A 26,509-nucleotide genomic window follows, 5' to 3' on the forward strand; every position below is an offset into this window, starting at 1 on the left:
AGGGGAGAGAAAGAGCATATGAGGGGGTTTGAATCAGAGAAATAGCTCACTCCTGTGATGGTGAAGGTGAGCAGTAATGTGCTAGAAGTAATCCAGTCAGGCTTCGCAAGGTATGTAAATGGCATACACCTATAGCAAGGACATTATTCAACTTTAGTCAGAGCTGCACAGTTTGTTTTTATCTACAAACTCCCCTTACCTGCATAGGCAGATTTTTGGTAAAGGTGAACTAACCCTTTAAAGCAACATTTTCATTTTCTGGTGTTTACAGAAACTACTAACAAATATGAATTATATATTAATTATTCTGCTTATAAAATCTCATGGGTGCAGTGAATAAAATCTCTGCCCTAGGATGTCTCTTAAGACCCAGTTATTCTTTGGGCAAAGCCTCCTTGGTTCTGACATGGTATAGAGAGGACGGAGCCAAGCTGTCATTCACAGCACAGACTTTATAGACACTTCTCGCCTTCCTATGACAGTCACGTGTCATTAGTTTGAATATATTAAGATCCATGGGGGAGTGGCCTGAGATGAAAATGAGAATCTAGCTTCTGGCTCTGGGCAAAATGTCATAATTTGTATATCAGTAAAAGTGTTGTTTTATCTGTTTACATATTTTGAAAAAATGAAGAAATAAGAGTTCTTTTTGGAGTTCTTTTGGAAGAGCTGATTACAGAGGTACTACAATGTTTATGTTCTAGGGTCCTTTTTTACATTTGCTTGAAGTTCTTCTTTAAGAATGAATAGAAAACATCAACACTTTAACAACTGGGGTGTTACAGAACAGCAATTTATTATCCCTAAGGGAGACAATACTGAATGTAAGATGTTAAAATTAATCATCATTACGAATTGTATTAATCAAAAGAGACCCGTCAACAAGTTATCAATGACACATGCATGTTAAAGTTGCATAGCATGAGAAATGGGACTACTAATTCAATGTGCTCTGTACCATGTTCTGGTATAAGAAATCAATATGTTCAGTGGCTAATCTAAATATGACCTTTCTTCTGCCTCATTTACATGAAGTATTGATCAATATCATCCACTTTGCAGCAATACTTAAGTGGTTTTTATTGATCTCTTGCACTCTCAAGTTGAATAGTGATCTTATGACACAGACATTAAGCTTGTGTAAACACATGTGCATTGCTCTTAGGAGTCCTGAAAATTCCCATTTTCATATTGATAGGAAGTTTGTTCATCAAAGTCCTGTGTCATTCCCTTCTGTTTCCTCCATCCTGACCTGCGTACTTCGTTACTCTGAATAGTGGCGCCATAACTCATCTTTTTTGTTGGACTGGTGAATGATTCATTGTTCAGTTCAGTTTCCTCTGCTAGTTCATCGTTCTCTATAATTCCACACTTATCTTCACTAAGGTTTTCTGGATCTGCCCACTCCTGCTTCTCTCCTGAAGCGAAGATGCCATAGAATAGAACACCACTATAGTGGACTAGTGCTGCTATAAGAAATACATTCTGCCATTCTTCACGTGTCTAGAATGAAAGTATGAAAACAAGGCTGATTCAGAGAAAAATAATTACCTGTATGCCAGATACATTGTACCTTAAGAGGATGCCACCTCCACCCTTAGCTTTAATTACTTTCCTTTACTCCCTAGCAGTATAATATACAGTATATACTTTAAATTACAGTTCCTGAGACCCAAACTGCAGTTTGGATATATAGCCTGGTCTAGGTCCTGATGAGCCTGTGATTGGCTAATGAAGGTGCAACAGCAAACCAATGAGATCAACGCTCTGACCTCTTCTCCCTTAAGGAAGATCTCGTTGTTACATGGACGTCACCATGTATTGTTGATTAACCCCTTCCCGTCCGCCTCCCCTGGCATCCTCTTTAAAAGTTCTTAATGCCCAGGGGGGCAAGAAGCATTGGCGATCATGTCACCACTATGATTGGCTGTCACAGTGGTCCATTGATTGTAAGCCGGTTTACTGATGCTTTCTTGGGACCGAGAACTGTTTACAGTAGCTCGGTCTTTGTGTTAGCCACATACTCCCAGTACATAAACATTGCCCATGCAGCAGCGAATATGTGGAGCGTGTGGGCATTAAAGCTTATTACTGGGTTCCTGGGACATAAAGGGGTTAACTAGACTTATAGTGCTAACTAGGCTTATAGTGCTGCTCCTTCAATCCCCAGTCTGGGTGCTGATGGGCTGATATGATGTAATTTTTCCGTCTGTGTGTAAAATAGGATTTTTATAACAGCTTACCTGTAAAATCCTTTTCTTTTGATGTACATCACAGGACACAGAGCCTCAGTAATTACTGATGGGTTATATAGGGTATCACTAGGTGATTGGACACTGGTCACACCCTAAACAGGAAGTTCAACCCCCTATATAATTCCTCCCCTTACAGGGATACCTCAGTTTTGTAGCAAAGCAATATAAGTGTATTAGAAGAGGGGTGGGACCTCTGTGTCCCATGATGTACATCAAAAGAAAAGGATATTACAGGTAAGCTGTTATAAAAATCCTATTTTCTTTCTCGTACATCACGGGACACAGAGCCTCAGTAATTACTGATGGGACGTCCCAGAGCAATGCTATCTGAGGGGAGGGGACCACACAAGGTAGGGTGTAATCAGACCTGAGGACCTCGTACCGCTGCCTGCAGCACACTACGCCCAAAGGCGATATCCTCATGCCTTCCCACATCCATCTGATAAAATTTGGTGAATGTATGGACTGAAGACCAGGTTGCGGCCTTGCAGATTTGAGCCACAGAGGCCTGGTGATGCACCGCCCAAGAAGCACTAATAGCCCTTGTGGAGTGTGCCTTGATCTGAAAAGGAGGAATTTTCTGTTTCAAACCGTAAGCTTGAATAATCATTTGTCGAATCCATTTAGAAATGGTAGATTTTGATGCTGCCTGTCCTCTATTGGGACCTTCTGGCAGCAGGAACAAAACATCCGTTTTGCGAATTTGAGCAGTTGCTTTCAGATAGGCCTTGACTGCTCTTACTACATCCAAAGAATGTAGTGACCTTTGTTCCACAGAACAGGGATCTGGAAAAAAGGAAGGCAGAACAATATCTTGGTTTAGATGAAAACCTGAAACTACTTTCGGTAGGAAGCTAGGATGAGGGCGCAATACCACTTTATCCTTGTGTATGATTAAATAAGGCTCTTTACAGGAAAGACCTGCTAATTCTGATACTCTCCTAGCAGAAGAAATGGCTACCAGAAAAATTAACTTTCTTGTCAACGAAACCTAGGGAATTTGACGTATTGGTTCAAAAGGCTGTTTCTGTAAGACTGACAGAACCAAATTCAAGTCCCAAGGGTTCAGGGGCGCCTTAACCAGAGGATTAAGACGCTATCACCCCCTGCATAAAGTTTCGGATCAAAGAATGTGAAGCAAGTGGCCGTTGAAATAATACTGATAAGGCATTTCTAATCCCATTTGTAGAAAGTCAAGAATTCTACCTATTACATATTTTCTGGGATGCCAACCCCTGGATTCACACCAGGATACATAAGCTTTCCAGACTCTATGATAAATCACTCTGGAAGCTGGCTTCCTTTCATTGATTAAGGTAGAAATCACAGGACCTGAAAGCCCACGACTCTTTAGAACGTGGGTTTCAATAGCCAAACCGTCAAATTTAGCGTTTGTAAGACAGGATGGAACACTGGACCTTGAGATAACAGGTCTGGACGTGATGGTAGGGTCCACGGGGAACCTACTGTCATCCTTACTATTTCTGCATACCAAGCCCTCCTGGGCCAAGCTGGGGCCACCAGAAGTACTGACTTCTTTTCCTGCCTGATCCTGCGAAGGAGTCGTGGCAGTAGCAGAATAAGCGGGAATGCATAAATCAGTGAGAACCGATGCCACAGAATCACCAATGCATCTATCCAAGATGCAGGAGGATCCTTTGTCCTTGCCACAAACTTGTCGATCTTTTTGTTGAATCTGGACGCAAAAAGATCTACATATGGAACCCCCCATCTTTGGCATATGGCCCGAAAGACGTCGGGATGAAGAGACCATTCCCCTGGGAACACCTGCTGGCGACTTAAATAGTCTGCCTGCCAGTTTTCTATCCCTGGAAAGAAAACTGCTGATATGCATGGCACATGCTTTTCTGCCCAGATTAAAATCTGGTTCACTTCTCTTTGAGCTGCCAGACTCCTGGTGCCTCCCTGATGATTGATATAAGCCACTGCTGTGGCATTGTCGGACTGGATCCTGACTGGACAACACTGTAGCCTGAGAGTCCAGGCCTTTAGGACTAGATATGCCGCACGGATCTCCAGGATGTTGATGGGGAAGGTTCTCTCGGTTTTGGACCATACCCCTTGGACCGCAGACTGTTCCAGAACTGCTCCCCAACCCGAAAGACTGGCATCCGTTGTTACCACCGTCCAGGTAACCGGTAGAAAGGATTTCCCTTTCTGCAGGCTTTCGGGTATTAACCACCAATTGAGGCTCTGGCACACTGCATGAGACAGGTGCATCGGAAAATCTAATGCCTGAATTTTCTTGTTCCAGGCCGACAGGATACTGTATTGCAGCAGTCTTGAATGAAACTGAGCATAGGGCACTGCTTCGAATGAAGCTACCATCTTTCCCAGCAGCCTCATACAAAGGCGGACAGAAGGACCCTTCTTTGTCCTGACTACTTGAATCAGCTCCCTTAAGGCAGTGATCTTTGCCTGAGGTAAAAATACCTTTTCCTGGCTTGTATCTATGATCAGACCCAAATATTCCAGTTTTCTTACTGGTTTTAGGAAAGACTTCTCTAGGTTGAGAACCCAACCTAGGCGTTCCAGATACTTGACTTTGGTCATCAAGTTCCTGCTCAAACAGGCTACCGACTGGTCTATCAAGAGCAGGTCGTCTAGGTATGCTATGACAGTTATACCTTGAGCCCTTAATCTGGCCAGAGGAGGAACCAAGATCTTTGTAAACACTCGAGGTGCAGTGGCTAGCCTGAAAGGTAGAGCCACAAACTGGAAATGGCGCTCCTCTATTTCGAAGCGCAAGTACTTTTGATGAGCAGGAAAAATGGGTACATGCAGATACGCATCTCTGATGTCTATTGATGCCAGAAATTCTCCTCCCTGCAGGATGGAGACTACTGACCGAATTGATTCCATGCGAAAGGATCGAATCCTTAGAAATCGATTCAGATCCTTTAGATCCAGAATGGGTCTGACATCCCCATTAGGCTTCTGGACCGTAAAAAGGTTGGAATACAATCCCAATCCTTGATCCTTCGTGGGAACCATCATGATGACTTTTTGCGACAAAAGTCACTCTAACGCTAAAAGGAGCGACTGCTTTTTCTCTGGATCTCTGGGGACATTTGATCTGAGGAAACGAAGAGAGGGGAATTCTTGGAACTCCAGTTTGTAACCTAAAGTTACCGTGGAGATTATACATCTGTCCTGGAAATCCTCCTGCCAGAGCTTTGAGAACTGTAGCAGTCTTCAATCCAACCGAGCGAGCGGGGGCGCCCCTTCATAAAGAGGCCTTAGCATCTTGTCTAGCAGGCTTCTTCCCCCAGGACTTCTTTTGTCCCTGGGGTCGACTCTTGTTTCTAGACCCGGACGGCAGAGGCCGTCGCGACTGCCTGGAGGCTGATGCACCTGGCACTGGGGAAAGAGTCCGTTTGAAAGAGGGACGCTTACTCTTTTTCTTAACAGGTAAGAGAGTGCTTTTCCCACTAGAGATCTTTTGGATATAATTGTCTAGATCTTCTCCAAACAGCCTTGCACCACGAAATGGAAATCCAGCCAGGAGTTTCTTACATGGTGCTTCGGCTGACCAATTTTTTAACCATAAGATTCTACGCATATGCATCAACCCAAGTGAAAGACGAGAAGTTTGCATGATAGAATCTCTGATGGCGTCAACAGCAAAACATAAGGCCGCTGGAAGGTTAGCCAACCCCTGGGCCTGCTGTTCAGGTTGATGACCTGCTTAACATGGTCTCCTAAGTATTGACAGACTCCGATCGCTGCCACTGCAGGTTGAACTACTGAACCTGCTAAGGAGAAAACATCCTTCAACAGGGATTCCATCTTTTTATCAATAGGATCCCTGAGCATCTGAGCATTGTCTACCGGACAAGTCAGACTTTTATTTACGGAGGAAATGGCGGCATCAACGGCCGGTATCCCCCACATCTTTGTAAACTTTTCTTCCATAGGATAAAGTGTTGAAAACTTTTTAGGCGGAAAACGGAAACGTTTATCTGGGTGATCCCAATCAGAATAAATGAGCTTTTCAAGTAAATTATGAACAGGAAAAGCATGTGTTGTTTGAGGAGGCTTCAGTGACCCCAAAGAAGAAGAGGGTTCTTTAACTCATTCAGACACGGGTACTTTAAATGTGGAGCGGACCAATCCAGCAAGGATCTGTACCAAGACTTTCTCATTCTGAGAAGCCGAAGAGGGTCCTTCTCCACTTGATTCCTCAGAGGAGGATTCATCCGTCCCATTCCGATCCTCTGAAAGGGATTCTTCTCCTTTATCCCAGAGTTCCTCAGCCTGAGGGTTCTGGGTAACAGAGGAAGACCTAATGCGTTTTCTTCCACTGAGTGAAGATGCAATTACGGCCATTAATCTTTCCTCTAAACCATTAATGGTTGAGGAAAAAAACCTCCTGTGTAATGTATACAGGGGCTGAAGTGCCAGAAGCAGATGCAGCCCCTGACCCCAACGGCTCTCCCTGGCTAGCCGCTCCTGGCCCTTCAGGGGCGGAAGGTGCTGCAGAAGGGAGGTCCTCAGAACCTGAGGGAGATCCCCTAGAGCCTCTGGTTCTTGGGGTATTTGTACCTCTTCTACCCATAGTGCAAAGCAACAAGGTGGAGGTATCACAAAAAATGAACACTGACTGCTGAGCGATGTAGTCTGGCAACAGCCACTGCTACCAATGCCCAGTCTTAGTGTTCCTAAGTAAATGCTGCCTAGGGAATGCCTGTGTCCCACCTTACATGCGACCATCAGCTCTGTGTCCCTCCATAGGCTGTGTGCACCTGAAAAGTGTGCTTCATATAGCCTTGCAGCCGGTGATGTGGGCGTCTAATCACGCCGGACGTTGCACTGACGCTCCGCCCCCCCTCCTCTGACCACCCCCCCTCGGTTTTTTCAAAAAACAGCGCTTTCCAGCGCGACTGACCCTCCGGGACAAGTGTGGAGGGGGGGCTGGGGTTGGAGAAGGAAGGAGAGAGGCCGGCAGGTGATGGGGTCTGCCATATGTAATGGCGGCGGTGTCGGCGGCGGTGGCGGTGATAAAGCGGTATACAACCGCCTCATAGACCAACTGCGGCCCCCCTAATCTTGGGGGAATATCCCTGAGGAGAGCCCCCCATCCCATCCTACCTGGAGCTCGGCTGGAGGAGCTTGTGCAGCGTGAAACACTGAGACAGACAATCAGCATGAGAAGGTATGTGCTCTTGGCAGCCCCCGGTGGAGACAATAGGTATAGCATACATTTACTTAAAGGAGAAACCTACTAGAATAAAAAAATTCTGTGGAATCTCCCTTACCTTATCCAGCTGCTTGGTTCTGTTATACAGATCCAATCTTCACCTCTCACGGTGGGCTCCGTTTGGAAAACCTTCAGAGACTGGGGCTCCCTACGGATAGGGGGATCCGCAGTTCTGGGCCTGTAAAGCATCCGGCCAAGAATAAGGCTAGAAAAACCAAATTCTGAAATGCGGGGTCCAGCTCTCTAAAAAGAGGAAGCGTTATAGGTAAAACCTCGTTTCTTCGGACACGAGGCCCGGGTACCATCCAATTCGGCCTAGAAAGGACACTTTAGAATGGATCCAGTTCGCCTGGCTTGCCCCAGTATAGGATATAGGATATTCCCTTTGGAGCTCAGCACAGGACATCTTTACACGTCCAACACCTAAGACAATGGCGAAAAAACTGAGGTATCCCTGTAAGGGGAGGGATTATATAGGGGGTTGAACTTCCTGTTTAGGGTGTGACCAGTGTCCAATCACCTAGTGATACTCTATATAACCCATCAGTAATTACTGAGGCTCTGTGTCCTGTGATGGACGAGAAAGAAATATATTTAATAATACATAAATAAAACAATTTATAAAAGTGTGCATTTTATGTCTTCCAGGAGTGCAGCTTTCAATAAAGCTTTTATAAACTGACCATGTACTGAATCCTTTCTTATTAGGAATGCAATATTATAAAACACAGTAGGTGTTCCATGTTTTCCTGTAGTTATCTGCTTCTGACTGAGCTCACCTTTTCAACATAAATTAGTATAATTTAATCCAGTGATAAGAAGCCCAATAATAGTATACACATTTACCTTGTGCTTTGTCATAGCACCAACAATGAGGGGACACACCATTCCAGATAAGGTTCCAACTCCATTTGAGATCCCCATGAGGATGCTGGCGTATCGGGGGGCAATATCTAAGTGGTTCACATTAAAACCTAGAAAAAGAAACTTGTTTAAAAAACACGTATATCAAATAAAAGGCATAACATGACCTTTCATACAAATGAGCTTTTATTAGATTAGAACTATGATTAAAGAATATTACCTGTTTCATTATGTAGCAATTACAAAAACAAAATAGCTTATCCAGGACATCAAAGTGAACTATGTGCTGTGGCAAGTTTTACTTGGAATCTCCACTGCATCGGTATTTATATGATATTAAAGGAAATAACTGCATTACGGTTGGGATGATTTATGTAAACAGTGGCAATAAAAATGTACTGTCTTTAACCACTTGAGCCCCGGACCATTATGCTGCCTAAGGACCAGAGGTCTTTTTCCAATTTGGCACTGCGTCGCTTTAACTTTTAATTGCGCGGTCATGCAATGCTGTACCCAAACGAAATTTGCGTCCTTTTCTTCCCACAAATAGAGCTTTCTTTTGATGGCATTTGATCACCTCTGCGGTTTTTATTTTTTGCGCTATAAACGGAAAAAGACCGAAAATTTTGAAAAAAAATGATATTTTCTACTTTTTGTTATAAAAAAAATCCAATAAACTCAATTTTAGTCATACATTTAGGCCAAAATTTATTCGGCCACATGTCTTTGGTAAAAAAAAATGTCAATAAGCGTATATTTATTGGTTTGCGCAAAAGTTATAGCGTCTACAAACTAGGGTACATTTTCTGGAATTTACACAGCTTTTAGTTTATGACTGCCTATGTCATTTCTTGAGGTGCTAAAATGGCAGGGCAGTACAAAACCCCCCCAAATGACCCCATTTTGGAAAGTAGACACCCCAAGGAAATTGTCACTAAATGATATATTGCTCACACAGGCCATGGGCCTATGTGGAATTGCACCCCAAAATACATTCAGCTGCTTCTCCTGAGTATGGGGATACCACATGTGTGGGACTTTTTGGGAGCCTAGCCGTGTACGGCGCCCCGAAAACCAATCACCGCCTTCAGGATTTCTAAGGGCATAAATTTTTGATTTCACTCCTCACTACCTATCACAGTTTTGAAGCCCATAAAATGCCCAGATGGCACAAAACCCCCCCAAATGACCCCATTTTGGAAAGTAGACACCCCAAGCTATTTGCTGAGAGGCATGTTGAGTCCATGGAATACTTTCTTTTTTGACACAAGTTGCGGGAAAGTGACAATTTTTTTTTTTTTTTGTTTGCACAAAGTTGTCACTAAATGATATATTGCTCAAACATACCATGGGCATATGTGGAATTACACCCCAAAATACATTCTGCTGCTTCTCCTGAGTACGGGGATACCACATGTTTAGGACTTTTTGGGAGCCTAGCCGCGTACGGGGCCCCGAAAACCAAGCACCGCCTTCAGGATTTCTAAGGGCATAAATTTTTGATTTCACTCCTCACTTCCTATCACAGTTTTGAAGGCCATAAAATGCCAAGATGGCACAAACCCCCCCCAAATGACCCCATTTTGGAAAGTAGACACCCCAAGCTATTTGCTGAGAGGCATGTTGAGTCCATGGAATATTTTATCTTTTGACACAAGTTGCGGGAAAGTGACAATTTTTTTTTTTTTTGCACAAAGTTGTCACTAAATGATATATTTCTCACACAGTCCATGGGCATATGTGGAATTGCACCCCAAAATACATTCAGCTGCTTCTCCTGAGTATGGGGATACCACATGTGTGGGACTTTTTGGGAGCCTAGCCGCATACGGGGCCCCGAAAACCAAGCACCGCCTTCAGGATTTCTAAGGGCGTAAAGTTGTGATTTCACTCCTCACTGCCTATCACAGTTTTGAAGGCCATAAAAAGCCCAGATGGCACAAACCCCCCCCCCAAATGACCCCATTTTGGAAAGTAGACACCCCAAGCTATTTGCTGAGAGGCATGTTGAGTCCATGGAATATTTTATATTTTGACACAAGTTGCGGGAAAGTGACAATTTTTTTTTTTTTTTTTGCACAAAGTTGTCACTAAATGATATATTGCTCAAACATGCCATGGGCATATGTGGAATTACACCCCAAAATATATTCTGCTGCTTCTCCTGAGTACGGGGATACCACATGTGTGGGACTTTTTGGGAGCCTAGCCGCATACGGGGCCCCGAAAACCAAGCACCGGCTTCAGGATTTCTAAGGGCGTTAAGTTGTGATTCCACTCCTCACTACCTATCACAGTTTTGAAGGCCATAAAATGCCAAGATGGCACAAAACCCCCCCAAATGACCCCATTTTGGAAAGTAGACACCCCAAGCTATTTGCTGAGAGGCATGGTGAGTATTTTGCAGCTCTCATTTGTTTTTGAAAATGAAGAAAGACAAGAAAAATGTATTTTTTTTTTCTTTTTTCAATTTTCGAAAGTTTGTGACAAAAAGTGAGGTCTGCAAAATACTCACTATACCTCTCAGCAAATAGCTTGGGGTGTCTATTTTCCAAAATGGGGTCATTTGGGGGGGGGTTGTGCCATCTAGGCATTCCATGGCCTCCGAAACTGTGCTAGGCAGTGAAGAGTGAAATCAAAAATTTACGCCCTTAGAAAGCCTGAAGGCGGTGCTTGGTTTTCGGGGTCCCGTGTGCGGCTAGGCTCCCAAAAAGTCCCACACATGTGGTATCCCCATACTTAGGAGAAGCAACAGAATGTATTTTGGGGTGTAATTTCACATATTCCCATGGCATGTTTGAGCAATATATCATTTAGTGACAACTTTGTGCAAAAAAAAAAAAAAAAAAAAAAAAAAAGATTTGTCTCTTTCCCGCAACTTGTGTCACAATATAAAATATTCCATGGACTCGACATGCCTCTCAGCAAATAGCTTGGGGTGTCTACTTTCCAAAATGGGGTCATTTGGGGGGGTTTTGAACTGTCCTGGCATTTTATGCACAACATTTAGAAGCTTATGTCACACATCACCCACTCTAACCACTTGAAGACAAAGCCCTTTCTGACACTTTTTGATTACATGAAAAAATAATTTTTTTTTGCAAGAAAATTACTTTAAACCCCCAAACATTATATATTTTTTTAAAGCAAATGCCCTACAGATTGAAATGGTGGGTGTTTCATATTTTTTTTTCACACAGTATTTGCTCAGCGATTTTTCAAACGCATTTTTTGGGGAAAAAACACACTTTTTTAAATTTTAATGCACTAAAACACACTATATTGCCCAAATGTTTGATGAAATAAAAAAGAAGATCTTAGGCCGAGTACATGGATACCAAACATGACATGCTTTAAAATTGCGCACAAACGCGCAGCGGCGACAAAATAAATACATTTTTAAAAGCCTTTAAAAGCCTTTACAGGTTACCACTTTAGATTTACAGAGGAGGTCTACTGCTAAAATTACTGCCCTCGTTCTGTCCTTCGCGGTGATACCTCACATGCATGGTGCAATTGCTGTTTACATTTGACGCCAGACCGACGCTTGTGTTCGCCTTTGCGTGAGAGCAGGGGGGGACAGGGGTGCTTTTTTTTTTCTTTATTATTTTTTTGCTTTTTTATCTTATTTTTAAACTGTTCCTTTCATTTTTATTTTTTTTTTATTAATTTTATTGTTATCTCAGGGAATGTAAATATCCCCTATGATAGCAATAGGTAGTGACAGGTACTCTTTTTTTAAAAAATTGGGCTCTATTAGACCCTAGATCTCTCCTCTGCCCTCAAAGCATCTGACCACACCAAGATCGGTGTGATAAAATGCTTTCCCAATTTCCCAATGGCGCTGTTTACATTCGGCGAAATCTAAGTCATGAAATGCTCGTAGCTTCCGGTTTCTTAGGCCATAGAGATGTTTGGAGCCATTCTGGTCTCTGATCAGCTCTATGGTCAGCTGGCTGAATCACCGGCTGCATTTTCAGGTTCCCTGTTGGGACAGGAAAGCCAGAGAAAAACATGGAAGACGGTGTGGGGGGGCATTCCCTCCCACTGCTTGCAAAAGCAGTCTAGAGGCTAATTAGCCGCTAGGATTGCTTTTACATGAAAGCCGACCGCTGGCTGAAAAGAATGATACCAAGATGATACCTAAACCTGCAGGCATCATTCTGGTATAACCACTCAAAGTCCAGCAACATACCAGTACGTTGCTGGTCCTTGTTAGGCATATATTGTAAACTTTTTTTCATGCAGCCTGTGGGCTGAACGAAAAAAAGATATTGATCGGTGGGTATGCCCACCATTAGAATACCTCCCTTCATCCACCCACTTCTAATGATGGGCATACATGCACCATTTATATATGCCGAAGCATGGGGGCATCCTCCCGCAAAAGGCAGGAGCAAATTGCTCCTCCACCCACTGCTGCCCCCACGCTTCGGCATATATGCTGAAGTATGTAACTGTGGTGGTGAAATCACCTCCGACAGCGCTGGAGTCACGGCTTTATATATCGTGGGAGCAAACGCTGTTGCTGTCAAGATAAATAAATCCGCGCTGCAACTGAATGGCGTACCTGCTAAGCAAATGATGGTTAACAATAAAACAAAGTAACATTACAGTATAACAGTAAGACTTACCATACCTGCAAAGCAAATACAAAAAAAAAAACATAGTAAAAAATAAAACATTTAACGCAACCTGTGCCTAAAATATATATATGCCGAAGCATGGGGGCATCCTCCCGCAAAAGGCAGGAGCAAATTGCTCCTCCACCCACTGCTGCCCCCACGCTTTGGCATATATGCTGAAGTATGTAACTGTGGTGGTGAAATCACCTCCGACAGCGCTGGAGTCGCGGCTTTATATATCGTGGGAGCAAACGCTGTTGCTGTCAAGATAAATAAATCCGCGCTGCAACTGAATGGCGTACCTGAAAACAATAAAATGGTTACCAACAAAACACAGTAAACGGTAAAGTATAAAAAATCTGAAAAGCAAACATGGTAAAACATAATAACAATAAAACATTGCAGAATAGAATAGAGTAAAAAAGAGCAGAACAATAGAGAGAGAATAGAGAGAGAGAGAACAATAAAACAACAACTATTTTTGTTTTTTTTTATTTTATATTTTTTTTTGTGTTTTTATTTTTTTTTATTTTTTTTTTTTATTTTTTTTTTTACACTTTTTTTTAGTAACTTTTAACTTTTGTAACTTGTTCCAGGTTTGGGTCTCTCAAAATGCAATGGCATCTTGGGAGACCCTGTGTTAGTGTGCCTAGTCTGTGCAGTGCTGAACCCTACGCTAATACTCAACTAATGTATGGTAGCGTTCAAAGCATTCACCCATGCAAAGACCAGGATTGCCAGGACAGGAGGGACAATAAGACCGGGTGTCACGCCTAAATCCGCGCTTGCTGCAGACACGACATCTTTTTTGGGGGGCTTTTTGGGTAGGGGTACTCGGGATGGCATAAAGAAAATGCCGCTCATGCAGCCGGCTTACTGCATTTGGTTGGGGAAGGTGAGGTAGAGCACCGTCTGGAAACAGAAGGGCTCTGACGATCTCTTCCTGGAATTTAAGGAAGGATCCAGTCTGTCCTGAAGCTCTGTATAGCACATGAGCGTTCAGCAAAGCCAATTGAAATAAGTATACAGACACTTTTTTGTACCAGCGTCTGGCCTTACGGGCAACTAGGTACGGCGCCAACAACTGGTCGTTGAGGTCCACCCCTCCCATATTAAGGTTGTATTCGTGGACACAGAGGGGTTTCTCCACAACACCAGTCGCCGTAGGAATTTGGGTCGTCGTGTCTGCATGAAGGGAGGTGAAAACGAAAACATTCTTCTTATCCCTCCACTTCATAGCGAGCAAATTATTATACTTCAAGCAGGCTCTCTCCCCCCAGCCTAAGACGGGAATCTACAAGCCGCTGGGGAAAGCCCCGGCGATTAGGTCGCACGGTGCCACATGCTCCAATCTGCTGATCAAACAAGTGACTAAAAAGTGGCACGCTCGTATAATAATTGTCCACGTACAAGTGGTACCCCTTTCCGAATAAGGGTGACACCAAGTCCCACACTATCTTGCCAGCGCTTCCTATGTAGTCAGGGCAGTTTGTCGGCTCTACGTGACTATCTTTGCCCTCGTAAACCATAAAACTATATGTATAGCCTGTGGCCCTGTCACAGAGCTTATACATCTTGACCCCGTATCTGGCACGCTTGCTGGGAAGGTACTGTTTGAATGACAAGCGGCCAGAAAATTTAATCAGGGACTCATCAATGCAGACAACTTGATGGGGGGTAAACAAGTCTGCAAAACGTTGGTTGAAGTGGTTTACGAGGGGCCGAATTTTGTAGAGCCGATCGTATGCAGGGTCTCCACGAGGACGACAGAGTTCATTGTCGTTGAAGTGCATGAACCGCAAAATCTGCTCGTATCGTGCCCTGGCCATGGAAGCAGAGAACAAGGGTGAATGGTAAATTGGGTCAGTGGACCAATATGACCGCAACTTACTCTTTTTATTCAACCCCATGAGGAGGGAAAGGCCCAGAAAGGTCTTAAATTCGGAGACCGTAATTGGTCTCCAATCTGGCAAGGGAGGACTGGGGATTAGCGGCGATGTGTTGACCAGCGTATAAATTGCTTTGGTCCACAATAGATCTATAGAGATCTTCGGTGAAAAACAGTGAATAAAAATCCAGTGGCGTAAAGTCAACTGTTTCCACCTGAATTCCGGGTTGGCCAGTGAAAGGGGGAAGTACGGGTGCTGCAGAAGTGGAGGGTTCCCAATTTGGATTGGCCAATGCAGCAGGAAGGGCACTATGGGCACGACGGGCCTGTCTTTGTCTTCTTGGTGGCAGCGGGACACTACTAGTGCTTGCCACCTCGCCAGCTTGAACTGCACTTATGGGACTCGCCACGTCACCACGTGATACTGCAGTGCTGGATGTACGACCAGGGTGTACTAGGCCGCTGGTGATTGCCAGTTCACCAGAAGGAATAGCGGCGCTAGTACTTCTCTGCTCCATACGAGAGCCCTGCGGTTCTTGCACTTCAAGGACAGAAGAAGATTGGGGTCTGGTACGCCTGACCTTAGCAGGGACCACAACTCTGTCGTCAGAGCTATCTGTCATGGAGCCGCTGTCCTCTACAGGTTCGTATTCTGAGCCTGAACTTGACAGATGAGTGACTTCCTCTTCACTATCTGTCATACTCAGAAACGTGTAGGCCTCTTCACTAGTGTACCTTCGATTTGCCATTTTGGGCTCTAAATTTAGGGGTACACTAGTGAGACTGACAGGCAAAAAAGCTCCTGACTGTCAGCGACTGTATCAAAACGCTACCAAAAAACTGTTAGCGATCGCAGGGATCAGGCCTGACTCTGCGAACGCTGCAGTTATGTGTGCTTAGTGTTTGGTAAGTGTCAGTTATCGATCGATACTGCACTTGGGTGGGCTGGGCAGGGCTGGGCCGAGGAGCAAAACGCAGGTGCTAGCAGGTATCTGGGCTGATCCCGCTAACACTGCGTTTCAGGGAACCCTAAACTGCTGGGGAGTATAGATCTGATCGGATCAGATATCGATCCGCTCAGATACTATAGCACTAAGGGAGGTGTATGCTGCGTGCGGGGGTTTTAGCGGTACTGGCGCTAACCTGACGCTGCCTGGGGCGACGCAGACCTTAGCTGACCCTAAAAATGTAATTTATATCACCGCCGGGCAATTAGGGGGTTAAACCTTTATAGGGTAATAAACGGCGGGTGCCCTAAAACTATAATAAACTGTAATAAACTGTAATAAACTACAAAAAACAAACTAGCTAACCAGCGTCACCCGTAACACTTATACGGTGATCGCTGGTGAAAGGGTTAACTAGGGGGCAATCAGGGGGTTAAAACCTTTAGCAGGTAGTATATGGGGGTCCCTGTCGCTATAAAACACTGACAGCGAACCTATATACTTACCTCCCTAACTAGCATCACCTGTGTCACTAATACAGCGATCAGAAAAACGATCGCTTAGCGACACTGGTGACGGGGGGTAATCAAGGGGTTAACTTTTATTAGGGGGGGTTAGGGGGGTACCCTGGACCTAAGGGGGGGTACCCTAGACCTAAAGGGGGCTAACCTAACTGCCCTAACACTTGTAACTGACACAAACTGACACCAATGCAAAAAAAAAAAAAAATGCTATTGGTGTCAGAGTGACAGGGGGTACAGGGGGGTGATCGGGGGGTGATGGGGGGTGACAAGTGTGCCTGGCGTGTTCTACTGTTAGTGTAGTGTTGTGCAGACTTACTTGATGTCTTCTCTCCTCGGCGCCGGATCAAAAAGACCGACTCGAGGAGGGATGACATCACTTCCTTTCCCTCTGTTTACCTTACAGAGGGAAAGGAAGCATTCTCATTCGCCGGGAGCGATCGGGAGGGGGTGGCCAACAATGGATGGCCTCCCCCTCACCTCTCATCGCCCGGGAAGAAATGGCAACCGCCTCGGGCACCGGGGGGGGGGACCGATTGGACCCCCCCACCCGCGAAATCACGTATATATACGTGATTTTGCCTGTCCGTGCCACCTTGCCGACGTAAATCGGCGTGAGGCGGTCGTCAAGTGGTTAAAGAATATGTAAATCTAACATTTTATATTCCTGATATATGTCTGCTGTACCATATACTTGTATGAAAAAGTATCCTGTTTTCTTTGTATTGTTTCCTCGTGTGAAATCGGTGTTCCTACCAGATCTTCTGTTTTTCTTTTAAAAACTGACCACACTCAGCAGGAGAACAGAACATGGTCAGTCATCTAGCTATGTTGAAAACTCAGCCTGCTCTCTACCAATGATCACTTTTAAAAAATGGAAGAAAAGTGTTTATAATTTTTTTTTTATATCTATACACAAATAATTTGTCTTTCATTTTTATTTTGAACTGAATGGGTTGTTTTACAAGGTGAGGATTTACATAAACTTTAACAGAATGGGTAGAATACTGAATGATCAGACAGGAAGTGAATGCAACATGCAGTGTACTAAACAGGTGCAAAGTTATAATCAATAATGCAGAACAGGTTTAGGCTATGTGTACACTTGCCTACCCTGACCACAGCTGTGGGAAAACGGAAAGCGGAAGGCTTTTATGGAGTTGAGTTTAGGAGCTTTGGCAAAAAAAGTCAAAAGCTCCTAGACTCAAGTTTAAAACCTGCCAGGAGCTCCCAGTGCACATGAAGCCAAATGCCCCATACACACGATCGGACTTTCCAATAACAAAACCGTAGATTTTTGTTCGAAGGGTGTTGGCTTCAACTTGTCTTGCATACACACGGTCACACAAATGTTGGCCAACAATTACAAACGTAGTGACATACAAGACGTACGTGATATCTCCATTACGAACGTTAGTTTTACAAGACCGAGCGCTTCCGGGTCATACTTGATTCCGAGCATGCGTGGACTTTTGTCCTACGGACTTGTGTACACACGATCGGAAAGTCTGACAACAAACATTTGTTGGCGGAAAATTTGAGAACCTGCCAGCCAACATTTGTTGGCGGAAAGTCCAACAACAAATGTCCGATGAAGCATACACACGGTCGGACTTACCGCCAACAAGCTCACATCCAATATTTCCCGTCGGAAAATCCGATCGTGTGTACATGGCATTAGGATGGCAAAGAATATGCATACACTGCAGTATAAACAAAACAGATTATGAAAGCTGCTCAAACATGACTCTCTCACAGCAAACTCTCAGTGGTTCAGTTAGGGTGGCATGGGGCTGCATAGCATAGTCTGCATAAGATTTCATAATAGGATTTCTCAACCTGGGTTCTCTGAGAACTCCCCAGGGGATCTGCCACAATTAAGAGCTTTGGGTGATACATGTCCACTTAGCTGTGGCTTTCATTTCTTTGAATATGTAATTATGATTAGTGCACCGATATGGTCCCAATGATACTTTTAAAGTTCTGGCTCATGACGTCATCTTGCAGAATATCGAAGATAAAGACCAGTTGAGCTAGCAGTGCAGAACAGCAGGACTTTAGTTATGTTTGATACTGTGGTATACTGTTAAAAAAAAAAAAAAACTATAAAAAATGAAAATAAAATGACAGCTTTTGTTTGGCCAACCATTTAAAAATCTGCTCTTGGGCTGCTTTGGAACGGTAATTTACTTGGATTCATTCCATGTAGATCCTTGTATAGTGCCAGCTGGCAGCTCCTTTGAAACATAAGAAACAACAATTACTTTCAGGCCATACAACGCGTTTCTTCCTCTCTTTGGGTTGCCGATGCCAATAATTGAGACCACTGTTCACTTTGAAGTTCTCTAAAGGTTATTTTTTTTTTAAATAACAAACATGTCATACTTATCTGCTCTGTACTGTGGTTTTGCACAGAGCAGCCCCGATCCTCCTTTTTTCGGGTCCCCTTTCTGGCACTCCTGGCCTCTCCTCTACAACCAGTGCTTAAGAGCGTCCATAAGACACACATAGCCTCGGCTCGGCCCCACCCCCTGCTCTCTCCCCATTGCCTCACTACTGGTTGTGAATGAGCATAGCAGGAGCCAATGGCTCCTGCTGCTGTCTCAGCCAATGAGGAGTGAGAGACCCGGGAGAAGCTCAGCTCTCGTGCACATCGCTGGATCGAGAGGGAGCTCAGGTAAGTATTAAGAGGGGCTGGGGGACCACTGCACATAGAAAAACCTTGAGTCTTTAAAACCACTTTAAAACCACTTTAACCCAAGCTTTTACAGAGCTTTTGTCTCATTCAATACAGCCGAGTCCACAGATTTCAGGTGCGTTGGTGTTTCTTGGGTCCAGGTACAGGGGCGGGCCATCACTGGGCAAGGCAAGAGGACCCAAACAAATCTAGCAGCTCAAGTGCTACACTTGATTTGTTAAAGCCCAACTCCAGGAAACCTAAAATTCCCTTGCTTGTACTGCAAGGGTTAACTGCTCATTCACAGTATCTCACAAAAGTGAGTACACCCCTCACATTTTTGTAAATATTTTATTATATCTTTTCATGTGATAACACTGAAGAAATGTCCAAATTGGGCTCAAAGTGTCAATATTTTGTGTGGCCATAATTATTTTCCAGCCCTCTTGGGCATGGCGTTCAACAGAGCTTCACTGGTTTCCACTGGAGTCCTCTTCCACTCCTCCACGACGACATCACGGAGCTGGTGGATGTTAGAGACCTTGCGCTCCTCTACCTTCTGTTTGAGGATGCCCCATAAATGCTCAATAGGGTTTAGGTCTGGAGACATGCTTGGCCAGTCCACCCCCTTTACCCTCTGCTTCTTTAGCAAGGTAGTGGTCGTCTCGAAGGTGTGTTTGGGGTCGTTATCATGTTGGAATACTGCCCTGTGGCCCAGTCTCTGAAGGGAGTGGATCATGCTCTGCTTCAGTATGTCAAAGTACATGTTGGCATTCATGGTTCCATCTATGAACTGTAGCTCCCCAGTGGCGGCAGCACTCATGCAGCCCCAGATGGCACTCCCACCACCATGCTTGATTGTAGGCAAGACACACTTGTCTTTGTACTCTTCACCTGGTTCCCTCCACACACGCTTGACACTATCTGAACCAAATAAGTTTATCTGGGTCTCATTGGACCACAGGACACGGTTCCAGTAATCCATGTCCTTAGTCTGCTTGTCTTCAGCAAACTGTTTGCGGGCTTTCTTCTGCATCATCTTTAGAAGAGGCTTCCTTCTGGGATGGCAGCCATGTAGACCAATTTGATGCAGTGTGTGGCGTATGGTCTGAGCACTGACAGGCTGACCCCCCACCCCTTCAATTCAACTTCTGCAGCAATGCTGGCAGCACTCATACATCTATTTCTCAAAGACAACCTCTGGATATGATGCTGAGCACGTGCACTCAACTTCTTTGGTCAACCATGGCGAGGCCTGTTCTGAGTGGAACCTGTCCTGTTAAACAGCTGTATGGTCTTGGCCACCGTGCTGCAGCTCAGTTTCAGGGCCTGGGAAATCTTCTTATAGCCTAGGCCATCTTTATGTAGAGCAACAATTCTTTTTTTCAGAGCCTCAGAGTTTTTTGCCATGAGGTGCCATGTTGAACTTCCAGTGACCACTATGAGAGAGTGAGAGCGATAACACCAAATTTAACACACCTGCTCCCCATTCACACCTGAGACCTTGTAACACTATTGACTCACATGACACCGGGGAGGGAAAGTGGCTAATTGGGCCCGATTTGGACATTTTCACTTAGTGGTGTACTCACTTTTGTTGCCAGCGGTTTAGACATTAATGGCTGTGTGTTGAGTTATTTTGAGGGGACAGCAAATTTACACTGTTATACAAGCTGTACACTCACTACTTTACATTGTAGCAAAGTGTCACTTCTTCAGTGTTGTCACATAAAATATTTACAAAAATGTGAGGGGTGTACTCACTTTTGTGAGATACTGTATGTCTAGGGGAGGCGAAAAGATGTTTTACTTACCATATCCTCGGCTAATCTGGTAGACATGGCTCCCCCAATGCTCGAGTGGTGGACTATTTTTCAGTGTCCTCACATACAATGCAAGGCTATCGTCCCTGCATTATTCTTGATGACATCAGAAGACCTTAGACTGCCAGGATATAGGGGGGAGGGGGTTGCAGCAACAAGGAAAGCAGCACTGAGAAGACTGCAGGAGTAGAGGATTTGGTAAGTAAAAGTGCTTTACCAAGTATTCTAGGCATAAACAATCTGTTATTGTGGTATTAAACTCTTTAAATGCATCTGGGCCCCCTGTAGCGCTATGCTATAATGTGCTAGGGTACACCACATGCTAGAACATTATCGCAGACTTACCTGTCAAAAGAAGACCTCCAGCATTGCACTGTCACTGCTCAGGCCCTTCCATTTTTACCCAGTCTTCCTTCAGCCACTTGAAAGGCTGGGCCATGGTGGCATCACTTCTGTGCATACGCATGGGAGTCACATCACCACAGCACAGAATGGGCACCATAATGTACTCTGAGATGCACACATACAGCTCAATGTACATTACCAGTGAGAGGCAGGAGGAAGCATTTATGGCAGAAGAGACCATTGGCATCTCTTCTTTCATAAAAACCCTGCCTGTCATAGTTTTTTTTTATTTTTAGATGTAATATTGTTTTAACCCTTGCAGTGCATGCACAGCCCCACTGCAAGAGAGGATTTTTAGATTTCCTAGCGTTCAGCTTCAAATACTTTTAGGAAAGAAGCCTCAATAACACATTGTTATTTCTTTATCCACTAAGACCCTCATTTGTTCTCAACACAAGCCCAAACATATTCTAGTCATTACAACTTATAGTGAAAAATGTACACAATATTTAACATCCTCCACTTTCTATACAGCATCCAGCTGCCACATAAAGCTAAACTCTTTGTTATTCAATTAAGTTGTAGCTGAAGAGATGATGCTACCCAGATAGCAAGGATAACTTGCTACTCATTTGTGGTATTGTTAAATTGTAAGTCTTGTTAACTTGCTGCACATGTTCACTGGCAGGATGTACACTTGCAGAGCACTTGAAGCACAAGTTGTATTTGACACTTTTCCAATTCCTAGCAAATTTGCTTGGCAAGTCGCTAGCAAGAGCAAAGTTGCACTGGTGAGTCTACAGCAAGAGCTCTGCAAGTCTACAGCATGAAATTCGCCCACAGTGATCCCTGTGTTGGGATGACTATTGCACAGCATAACAAAACCAGAACTTGCAGCAGACTTGCAGAAAGTTGATCTGAAGTCATGCAATGCGGACTTGCTGCAATTGTGCAACTAACTTGTGAAGCCTGGCAAGTCTATCAGTAGCTTAGCGAGTCATTTTCAAACTTGCGGCACAATTGCTTGCTATCTGGGTATATACACAATACACGTATATACACAGATGGGGGTCCTTTAAACCTGAATTCCAGGTATGGATATTTTTACATAATTACAATGTAACTATGCATATTACATACATGGCTGATCCTTGTCAAAGCTGGAAATCACTGAAGTAGACACCCCTATTACAGTGATCGCTGCTAGCTTCTGTTCTAATGCTGAGCGGCTGCCCTACTACTTAGTGAACACAGGGGTTTACTTGCTTGCCATGGGTGCTGTTTGTAAGAGAATGTATAAACAACTGACTCCATCTTAGATTCCCCTCCATTTTACATAAAGTAGAAGTGAACTTTTGTATGTATGAGTTTTGCCATAATAAGCTTAAACTAACAAGTTTGCATAGAACCACACCCTATGAAGTACTGTGGTTAAGCCGATTCTGGGAGTAACAACATATGTCAGCAAGTCATCAGCTATTTCTTGTTATCTAGTCAGCAGTCTAACTCTTGATAAGAAAGTCCTGAGTGTAAGTTTTGTATAACCCTTAGACACATATTCTTACTGATATATAAGCTACTGTTGTACTCAATAAAGACAGACACCTTGTGAAAACACTAAAGCAATCATCCGTGGTAAGTAAACTTTTGTCGTTTTTGACAAATTATTTTTCTTGCCTCGGCTCTGATAAAGCTTTAGTCCTTTAAAATTTATATAGAAAGTAGACGGACCACGCCTTAAAGGTCTTTGGAAGACCTGAGTCCCAGAGAGAGGATTCATTAATATTATACAAAACAGTACTGTAACTCCTTTTGGGAAGGAGAAAAAGTGTTAATGAGGTAATCACCACTGTGACCCAAACCTCTGTTTGCTTTGTCTTTCTGTCGCATAGAAGTATAAGATAATTTATTGTGTGTAAGAAGCTGTAAGGTAAGACAGCCTCTAGTTCACTGTAATATGGGTCAAGAACATGGTAAAGAGGCTCCGCCTCCCCCTAAAGCTGGGGAAATTTGTAAGGATTATGTTGCTAGGGTTTGTGGTGCTGATTATGAATGTACAAATCCTTGGGTGTCAAATTTAGCAGGGTGGACTGAAACTATGCATAGTAGTGATCCCTTCCCCCAAGATGGGGATAATGATGAATTTCATATAGATATGGTGAAAGACTTATGCCTTGGTGACAAGAAGGCTTTCCCATGGTTTTCAGGAAACCCTCAGTGGGATATTAAATCCATCACAGCTTTAGGATTATATCAAATTGTCCAGTGAATCTCTTGGGTAGGGACTTGCTGGGAAAATTGGGTATGAAGATAATAATGTCCCCAAGTGGCGGTCTTACTGTCTGTTCAAAAAAGTCCCCATCGTGCCCATTTTGGCCCTAAGTAATGAAGTACCAACAGAAGAATTCCCAAAAGATTTACAAAATGCCTGCTCAGATGGGTCTTTGGATGTGGGTCTCATCTCCTGTACCCCATACAAAGCCACCCTCAAACCTTGGGCAGAACCCACATACCACAAACAATACCCTTTGTCAAAAGAAAAGAAGGACGGAATTGCTCCCATGGTGGAATTTTAAAGGAATTTTAAAGGAAACAATTTCACCTTACAACATTCCTATAAATCCAGTCAAAAAGCCGGATGGCAGTTATAGGTTTGTTCAAGACCTTAGGGTCATAAATAATCTCGTAGTGCCCATAGCACCTGATGTGCCATCACTCCTGACTTCCATACCATCCGATGCAGAGTATTTCACAGTAACTGATTCAGCAAATACAACACTTTTCTTTTCTCAGTGAATTATTATATTATTATTATTATAACAAATTATAAAGCGCAAACAGTTTATGCAGAGCTTTACAATGTAGAGGAGGGACAGTAGTACAATTACAATGCAGGGCAGGTGCTGCAGTGAAGTGGAAGTGGTGACATTGTGCAGGCTCAGAATGAGCAGGAGGTGATAAGTGCAGTAATATTGAGAGGGCAAAAGTGAGGGTGATATGTACAGGTTATAGAGTGGAGGGGGGTAAAGAAATGAGAGTTTGAGGAGGATGGATGTTATTGCAAAGAAGAAGATAATTATGAGCATGTTGGAGGGTAGAGAGAGGGGAAAAGGCTGAGAGAAATGGAAGAGATGAAAGGGAACTTCCAAACAACTTGGTGTGGTACACTAATGTTTGTACTTGCTTTTTGTAGAAGCGCCTTAGTTAACGTCCCATGTAGAAAATGCCAGGCACTTTTTTGTGTTGCAGGGAAGGGTGTAGGCAGTTACCAGAAAGATGATGATAATCATGATGAGGATGAGGTGTTCCTGTGTTGAGAATGTACCCCTGTAGAAAGTGCCAGGCACTTTATACCAAAGTGGCACTTTGCACAAGAATTGTCCAGCCTACCCTTGCAAGCTGTCCAAATGGTTGAACTGAATTTAAACTAGTGTAGCAGAGAGCTGGATATAGATATATTCCTGCAATCAGAAGACACTCTGTAACATTGTTACAGTGAAACTGTTTCCCTCTAGTGGCAGCAAAGACTGTGTCATCACATCCTGCCAGCAGACTAAATACCAGGAATCAAAGCATACAGGGAATTGTAGTTCCAGGACTCAATTTTCACATTGGGATTTCGCTGTTTATGGACTACAACTTCCAGACTACAGGGGAGAATATAAAAGGGCTGGCGCGGCTTAGATATTTCTCTTTGGACTCCATTTGACTCTGCCAACAGGAGGTCTGTGTGACAGGGAGCTGCTGTTGCGGCCTACACAGCGGGGAGCTGATCAGCTATACCCAGAGGGACCTCTGTGGACAGCATTGCTTCTTCCCTACAGCGGCCTGGAGGGTGTTCCAGGTCATCTAGAGAGGCCTGCACTTAAGATTCAAGTAGGCGATAGCGTGGCGTGGCGGACGCCATTTTCCAGAGCCAGGATACAGAGAAAGTTCCTGATAGAGTCTTCTTCATCACCTACATCACTGCCAGCTGTAGCTGGGTCCAGTGGGGTGAGCGGGCATAGCCCATCTAGTCTCATTAAGACACTGCTCTCAGACATCAGTCATTCAGTTCAGCTGAGTGATGCATGTAGTGCAACTGGAAGTCAGTTCTCATATTATAATGAACACTGTATACAGGCATCTCTGTTCTTGTTGCTTTGCTAGTATCAGTAGTGCCACAGGATACAGATTCACTTAACCTCATTGACACTGTATACAGACATCTGTATTCCATACTGCTGGTATTTACAGTCCCTCTGGATACAATACCTTTCCAGCAAGCAGTCACAACGCTACCTTGTGTTTAGCTTACACAGGAAGATCCAGCATTCTTTTCTGGCTAAGTTCATATCAGCTTAACTGCTCTGCTTTACCATTCAGGATTACAGTTTTCTTAAAGTGCTAGCTGAAGACTACAAGATTCATCTTTATTACGGAGTTACTGTTAACCTCCTTTTTCTCTTCCTAATCCTTTCACAACAGACTATTGTTGCCTAATAAAGGTGATCCTTCAGGTAGAATCTGTTTAGAGGGAGCCAATCAAGCCACGGTTATAATTGTTCTTAATAAATGTTTGTTATTTGTCTTGTTGTGGGCCTGTGGGTTGAGGTACAGGGAGGAGAGGTTTGACACAGCTAAAACTGGTCAGTCCTTTGCCTCTCTACTACCTGTTCACATAGGTATCAATAGTGTGAGCTGAGGTTTCTGTCGTGTTTAACTGCACTGTATTTCCCTGAATCATTAATAGTAATTTGTCACTTAAACTAAGATTCTCATCTGACGTACACGTTTATGCCATATATAAATACTGTAGATATATTTCTTTGTGTTACTTTGTCTCAGTAAACATACCTTCTGGTTTACCACAGTTGTGTTTCCCCTCTACTGCTGTGTTTCACACTAATATTGCAGAGTAGGTGTGCCAGAGGGGTTGGTACTGTTCTTGGGGTTGAGAGGCAGAGTAAGGATACAAATATACTTAAGCGGCTTCTTCGGGGGTAGCGCTACACTAGGATGGGGTGAGGGAAGGTTAACGATTATTCAATTAAGAGCTAATAAAAAAAGGCACATGGTGAAAGTGGTGGTTATTTGGCCTAAGCAGAGTGCAAAGCAAGAGGGAGATAGCAAGATTAGGTTAAATGTTTGGTTGTGCCCAAGGCAGCATAAAAAAGTAAGTGTAACTTCTAAAAAACAAACAAGTACAAACAGCAGTTTCAAAGTCTTAGCAAGGCAGACTTTGAGCCCAGTCATGGAATGTAGCCCAGAGTTTAGGAGGAGAGTTTAGTCAGTGGTTACCGATGGTTACAGCGAGGCAGATGTGGATTGCAGACAGGCAAAGTGGCTTTTGTATTGCAGGGA

General features: G+C 43.9%; 1 protein-coding gene across 1 annotated transcript in view; it reads right to left on the reverse strand.

Annotated features, from left to right (window-relative positions):
• Positions 1 to 212: 212 nt before the first annotated feature.
• SLC17A8 (solute carrier family 17 member 8) overlaps positions 213 to 26,509 on the reverse strand; it is a 73,121-nt gene continuing 46,824 nt past the window's right edge. The window contains exons 11-12 of the mRNA XM_073620391.1: positions 8,323 to 8,450; positions 213 to 1,503 (exon numbers count right to left, since the gene is read on the reverse strand). Coding sequence (XP_073476492.1) covers positions 1,162 to 1,503; positions 8,323 to 8,450 — 470 coding nt within the window. The 3' untranslated portion in view covers positions 213 to 1,161. The remainder of the gene's footprint in view (positions 1,504 to 8,322; positions 8,451 to 26,509) is intronic.

The sequence above is a fragment of the Aquarana catesbeiana genome, linkage group LG03 (genome assembly GCF_042186555.1).
Source record: "Aquarana catesbeiana isolate 2022-GZ linkage group LG03, ASM4218655v1, whole genome shotgun sequence".
Lineage (NCBI taxonomy): Eukaryota > Metazoa > Chordata > Amphibia > Anura > Ranidae > Aquarana > Aquarana catesbeiana.